Here is a 7,291-nt window from a genome sequence, read left to right as displayed (position 1 = left end):
ATACATATCTAATGCCTCTTCCTACATGCCAAGAGTGTTGTGAAAATCTTTTAATCTGTATTTAGAAGAGTAATAGGTCTTTGATTGCTTAAAAATCTTTTATCTTTTCCAGGTTTAGGTAATAATTTACATTATGCCTTGATTCATTGTTCCTTGTTCCTTTTTGATAATGCATTCACTTATGGCCTGCAATAGTAATATTTTGATTTCCTCCCAGAAATGTGTGTAAAAGTTAGCCATTATTCCATCTAGACCCGGTGAGCGGTCAGATGCTATCTTTTAATAGGGCAATCAGATTCTTCAATTCTGAAATCTTCCTCACAGATATCTCTAAAAGAAAGAAAGAAAAGAGTTCTGCTCTGGTAGTGATGGTGCTTCTTTATTAGTGTTCGGACAGTGCACATGTGTGCAGACACTAACATCACAACTCGCTACAGCTGTTAAAGCTGAATGACAGCTGATCCAGCTGTGATCAGCTGCTGCTGTCATTTGAAACGGATGACATAAAGGTTTACATGCATGGCACCTGTTTGCCATCTTTGAGACTGGAGCAGGGGAGGACTAGCTTGGCTCATCAGTTGAAAGGCAGAGGGATTTGTCTCTGCTTAGTAATGTACAGACTTTGAATAAATTGAACATCGCCAGGCCAAACACTCAAAATGAAAAACAACACTACTCCTTAAATACAACTTAAATACAAAGGACAAAAGTTCTGAAATGAACTTAACAGTTTTGATCATACCTTACAGGCAAACTTCATCATCACACCAAATGAAAAAAAAGTCAGTGCTTTGTTAAATACTTTATAACTACATTTAATAAAACATTACAGTCTATGAATGTTTGCACTTTCTTTCTTAATCCTCTGGCTGACACTGGAGCTTTCATCTTCCCCTCTGATCTTCCAGCCTTTGAAATGAGCAGCTCCACACCTGCTCATCCCAGAGACATTTAAACAGCAAGAGAGGCATTGAACTTACCCTCTGTAAAAAGGCCTGGTAGCATTAGGGAATCCTCTACAAATAATCAAGGGAAATCAGTTGAGTGTGAATTGTTCTACAAGCATCACTAAGAAGTCATTGGTACAGATACCTGCTCCAAATGTATGTTGTTCTGACCACACAAGTGTGTTTGGTGAGGAAAGATTTTGTAGGGTACACAGCACCATCAACTGATATAATCATGCAATTATACTTTTGAAGAGGCCTGTGCTTTACAGTGTGTTCAACACGTTTTCATGCATCCAGAGAAGTCGTCTAATTTACACTGAGGCCTGCAAACCATGTGCAAAACTAACACAAGCAAGCTGTGACTCATTTTCCGGGCGAGACTTCACTTCATAGGCTTTGAACATCTTAAACTGTTTGCTAGATAGATGAGTTAAATATTAAACAATAGATTGGCAACAAGTCTGTTATTTTTCCAGTAGTCAGGTGTGCAAATGAACATTGAACACTATTGCTGCAATCATTCCTCCTGCTAATACTGGCCATTAAAGGATCCCTTAAAGCGCTTCCAATGTAAGTGGTGGGGGACAAAATCCACAGTCCTCATTTTGTGCTAAATTGCATTTAAAATTTATCTGAAGCTTATATGAGGTTTCAGCTGTCTGAGTTAGTCAAACCAAGTGGATATCTTCCACAGTTACAGTTGCTTTAGCATAAAATTCCCTCTTTGTGTTTCCCCAGACAGTGTTTCCCTGTTGAGCTGCAGTGGAAAGATAGTTACAAAAAAGGGGAATTAAGCATTAAACAGACTAACTTTGAAAGATGTCCACTTGATTTAACCTTTTTGGATGGCTGAAGCTTTAGATTAACTTTAAATGTAATTTTTGTCCCCCATCACTCACATCACTGTAAGTGCATTTTAAATGGATCTGTTAATGGCCAGTATGAACAGGAAAAATGATTACTGCATGATTACTGAAGACTGCATTAGCCCAACACAAATCTCGCTGGAGCTTTTTAACTTTGCTGTGGGTGGAAGCGGGTGGTCAAAAAAATGCAGGTCGGAGATTTAGCTAGCACTAACCAGGAGGATGGAGTCAACAAATAAAGTTAAAAACAAGATCAAAGCAGGTTGTGACAATTAAAAAGTAAAGTAAGACAAGTCTGACATTCGGACAAATTTTTCAGTTGTTACTGGCAAAGATGGTAATAAATTGGACTTTGTTAGTTGCAACAAATGTGCAAAAGTATTGATCTACAACGAGCATAAATCTGGCACTTCTGGGTTGAGGCGACATACCTGCTCCGTTCTCCTTGGTGAAGTAACCTCTCCTTCAAAGATAAAGCACTTCTTCCTGCACACATTAAACAAGATAAGACGGGTAATTCTGGGATCACATCTTTAGGGGATCTCAGCCCCTAATGAGAATGTGATATGCATACAGTGCCTTAGAAATATGTTCAACCCCCCTGCTAAATCACTGCTATTTGCAAAAGTATTCAACCCCTTTCACTTTGGAAAACCTCAATTCAGTTTGGTACACAATGTTACTTTTAGAAGGAAACTAATTAGTTGGGTGGTCTATTGCAGTGTAATACATAATAGTAATGGTTCAAAATGAACAATCACAGATTTCAATATAATACACCTGTTGCAAGACCTTTACACATCAGGGGTGTTTTTTTTAATGCAATTAATTCACACAACAATATATTTATTTCGCACTGTTGTTTTTGTCATAAGCACTTTCACACAGAACACGAAAAAGCAATGTAATGCCACCAGAGTGCCACTAGATGCTAGCTGCCATGGGAGTGCCTCTAGATGCTACAGGAGTGCCACTAGCTGCCACAAGAGTGCCACTAGCTACTGCACTCCTGTAGCGGGCCTGTGGTTGCCACTGAGACACCACAGGCTGCCACTGAGGTGCCACTACCTGCCAGTGCCACTAGGAGGATCCTGGCATCTCTACTTTAAGCCCCCCCCCCCCCCCCCCCAATGAAATTTTCTAGCGTCAGCCTCCCTGCTTGGCATAGTTAAAGTTAACGGTCAAGGTAAGCGTAAACATTCCATTGGTATAATGCGACTTCCGGTTTGAGTGTTCGAGCTTCTAGAATAAAAGCATTCCCTCCTTAGTTGTGGACTGGTCACTGCGGCCGGGTATCTGCCACTGAGTATTCTCTGTTTAGGGTCAAATAGCATTCCAGTTTGCTCTGGTTTTTGGTTGATTCTTTTCAATGTGTCAAATAGTTTCCTTTTTTTTTCTTATAATTTGGTTTAGACTAATGGGGTTACTGTATGGAGGCTCCACTGGTGTTTGTGAACAGAGTGCCTGAACCAGCTGGCTGAGGGGGCTTCTCTCACAGGGTTTCTCTAGGTGAGGGCTTTGTTATGGAGCGTGTCAGGGTCACTTTCTTTTCGGTGATTATGAAGTTTAACTGCACTCTTGAATTTTTTATTATTTGTGAGAATCGTCATAATTGAGTGGTGGCGCTGATATTTAGAAAGAGGTGGGTTTAGTTTTTTGTGTTTTTGGAGCTGACACTTTTATTCCGAACGAGTCACAGCGGAAGTCCTATTTTGTCAATTGACGGGTCGCAGGCTGCAGCTGGTTTGACAGCTTTCAGCCAACGTTAGCTGAGTTTATCTGTCTGCTATATTTTAATGCTTCTGTGTCGTGTCTCTCCCCTGAGACATGGACACCACAATGTTTCAGCTGAGGTCGTTTGTTCACCAGCGGCTGTACGCAGCGGCGGAGGAGATTCTCGGAGAGGTGGAGAAAACCATAACGTTAGCTCTGTACGAAGCCGAAGTTAGTCGATCTAAAGAGGAGGTGGAAAGTGTGCGACACCAGCTGGGCCTTCTGCGAAAAAAACCAGGTTTGGGAACCCTTGTTTACTGTGCAGTTTACGTAGCGTTTGCCAGAATAACCTACACATTCAGTGGCGAAAAAGTAGGTTTATATAGCTATGGATGTTGCGTCTGCTTGTCCACGCATGCGTACACGGGCATACGTAATCCACTTAAAGTACTGTACGTGCTCTACTGCAGTAGAAATAGCAGTGAACAGCACTTTTCCAGGAACATTTAGAAGAAAAGAGTGCCCATGCAGAAGTAAGAGTTTTATATCATGTGTGTCTGTTAGAATCTAGTAGAAAATCGATTGCAATGGAAACATTAAGCTGTTGGGTAACACGTCCCTCCATCTCTTTTGCACCTGCAGAGAGTTCACTGACCAGCAGCACCGTGGGACCTGGAGACGAATGTGAGTCCTCACTGCTGCAGGAAAATCCGGGACCGTCGACCCCAGAGGAGTGTAACTTCAGCCTGAGTGCTGAGGTCCCGGGACCCTCTCAAACCAACTCAGATCCAGATAATAATAACTGGAACTACTGCCTGGTGGAGACAGACTTCAAGATGTCTGAGATCAAAGAGGAGCAGGAGGAACCTTGGAATGACAGTAACACACAGGAGGCTAATTTTCCTTCTCCTGAAGTTGTGAAAAATGAGCATGATCTGCCAGAAACACAAGGAACTTATGAAATGCAGCCAGTTTCTTCAGACTGCTCTGCAGCTCAGAGTGAGAACAATGACAGTGATGAGGATTGGGTGAACAGCAAAGGAGAACAGACGGAAATGGTGATACAGAAAGCAAAGATGTTGCAAGGACAAAGTGGCAGTGTTAATAAGAAGAGCCAAGCAGAGTTGCCTTATGAGAATTCTTCAGCTAAAAGTCAAAAGGACCGCAGCTTTTGCCATTTGTGTGGCAAGGGATTTCAGTACATCGGCTCTTTGATGAAACACATAAAAACACATGAGAAGAAAATCGATTGCACTGTTTGCGGGATAACATACCAGTCAACAAAAGAGCTGATAACGCATTTGAAAGGTCATCACAACAAAGTTTATTTTTGTGATGTCTGTGGCAAGACTTTTGCCAATAATCGCTGTCTCCGGCTACACGGGAAAATACACACAGGCATAAAAGAGTTTGTGTGTCAGGAATGTGGCAAAACATTTTACCGGAGAGAGCATCTGATCGTGCATGTGAGGACCCATTCTGGAGAAAAACCATATCACTGTGATATCTGTGGAAAAGCATTCAGTCAGAGCCAAAACCTCACAATTCATAAAAGAAGTCATTCAGGGGAGAGACCTTATCATTGTAGCATGTGTGGCAAACTTTTTAACACTAGCAGTCACCTCAAAACACACATGAGATACCATTCAGGAGAAAAACCGTACCCATGTGACATTTGTGGTAAACGTTTTCGTCAAAGTGGACAGATGACTAGACACAGGACAACGCATACAGGAGAGAGGCCGTATGGCTGCCATGTTTGTGGTATGAGATACAGGTTTGCGCCTAATCTGAAGGTGCACCTGCAAACTCATGAGAAAGCAGCCACTGAGTGAAATGAACAAGAAGGGTCATTTCAGAGCTTGTGAGCTCATAAGCTAGACAAGAAAGGTTTACATGCATGGCACCTGTTTGCCATCTTTGGGTTTAACCACCAGGGTTAACCAATTAACAACAAATCACATATGATTATATATTATTGCCAGCCTTTTCAGAAAGCCTACCATGAGTTTTTAGTTCAATTTGGTTCACATCATGCAGTTACTGGATTCAGTACATGCTGCTGAGGCGGTATGAAAGCCAGCATGCATAGATTTGAGACATGCTTTATATAAGTCTCCTCACAGTGAATACTCAGTCACCTTTTTCTTTCCACAGGTTGAAGTTGGGCAGAGCTGCCATGAATATTTGGTGATTACATTTCATGCACCAATTGGAATCACAGAGCTGTAAAACTGTCCCACCTTAAAGGCCCTGCTCAGCCACACAGGTGTTTTCAATTACTGTGGCTGACAAGACCTCTTAGACCTGCTTAGTGGTTACATCTGTGCTGGACGTTACAGTACATGCCCATCACCAATCTCTGTGTACTAATAAGAACGATAAAGTTGGTTGTCCTTTCCTTGTTAGTTCAACAAAAATAAAGGTGCGGTCACATTAGATTTCGCTCCCCATTATTCAGGGCGGTCGTGAATTGAAGCCTTTTGATTTGTGCAGTGTTCAGTCCGGTTGAACTTTGTCTACTCATGACAGTGTAGATGCCCATACAGTCCAGAGTAGTGGTCTAATCAGGCATAATAAGTGAAAACATCTTTTGACAAGTGCAATAAAACTAAGAGGAGAAAAACAGACATGCCATTCAAACTGGACTACACATGCCCGCTCAGTGCTGGGATTGGGTCTAATCAGTCACCTGTGTGGGTGTTTCGGAGCTTCAGCTGTTTGACATGAGCAGTTTGATTCATTTGTGGGCCAATATTGAATATCAGCAAAATAAATTGTGTCAAATTTTCAGTTTTCATTATCGAGCAGTACATGTTGTATACTGTTGTGTGTGACCATGCTTTAAACATTTGTCCAAAGCAACTTAGTGTGTTTTTAAATACACACACATCAGGAGCAATTTGGGTTTCAGTGTTTTGCTCGATACTTCAACATATGTAAAGGAGGAGATGGGGAAGCACCAACCTGCTCTACAACCTGAGCTGCAGCCGCACCATTTCTTGTGCAATACAGCCCCGAAGCAGGAATAATGTCACACAGTTGTAATATCTGTGAGGAAAAAATGTGCAATATGATGTTTTTGGGTATTTTGAATCAACCAAATGACTAAAATTTATTAAATATTTATTATTTATTTTATTTTTGTTGCAATAATCTTTTAATAAAACAGACATTTGAACTGGGTTTCTAATGCTCAGTCAAGCTATTTGCACCAATTTCTGTGATTTACATACACTGATCTAAAACCAAATTAAGTTTAAGCCCACTTTCAATTCGCCAGGTAGCCTCATTAAGGCTTTGCACTGCATCTGCCAAGGAAATATTTTTCCCCCATTAGCACACAGACACATCTGTAACAATGTGAATGTCGTGTTGTGACGACTCATTTGGAAGAACAATTTGAAGAAGTATTTTATCTGTTCTCTCGCTGTCTAATTATGGTCATAGATCCCCCAAGGTTTCTGTTCAGTATGATTTAGACTGCTGAAATGTTTTGGCACTTTACAAGACAGTCAAAATGGGTTAAAACACTTGGATGATCCAAGTGCAGAGCAGCACCTGTGGAGCTGTTCTTTTCTCACATTTTCTGTATGTATTTTTGTATATTTTTCTGTGTAATGTCTTCTAATGGTGGTTCATATGGTGAAACCAAATTTCCATAATGGGGACAATAAATATCCTTTCATATCACATTACAGCAGTTTGTTTATCTTTTCCTGGCTGTGGCCACTGACTAGAAATATCTTCACTGATGTTATC

The 7,291-nt window shown here is 41.1% G+C and overlaps 1 protein-coding gene across 1 annotated transcript; it reads left to right on the top strand.

Annotated features, from left to right (window-relative positions):
• The first annotated feature begins 3,084 nt into the window (after window positions 1-3,084).
• On the top strand, window positions 3,085-7,224 carry LOC121884169 (zinc finger protein 436-like). The gene is made up of 2 exons (XM_042392842.1): window positions 3,085-3,827; window positions 4,172-7,224. Exons 1-2 carry the CDS (start codon window positions 3,644-3,646, stop codon window positions 5,362-5,364), a joined length of 1,377 nt encoding a protein of 458 aa, XP_042248776.1. The 5' UTR covers window positions 3,085-3,643; the 3' UTR covers window positions 5,365-7,224.
• Window positions 7,225-7,291: the final 67 nt, after the last annotated feature.

The sequence above is a fragment of the Thunnus maccoyii genome, chromosome 18 (genome assembly GCF_910596095.1).
Source record: "Thunnus maccoyii chromosome 18, fThuMac1.1, whole genome shotgun sequence".
Taxonomy (NCBI): domain Eukaryota; kingdom Metazoa; phylum Chordata; class Actinopteri; order Scombriformes; family Scombridae; genus Thunnus; species Thunnus maccoyii.
The sequence above is the reverse complement of the archived record's forward strand: the minus strand, read 5'-3'. Positions and strand labels throughout refer to the sequence as shown.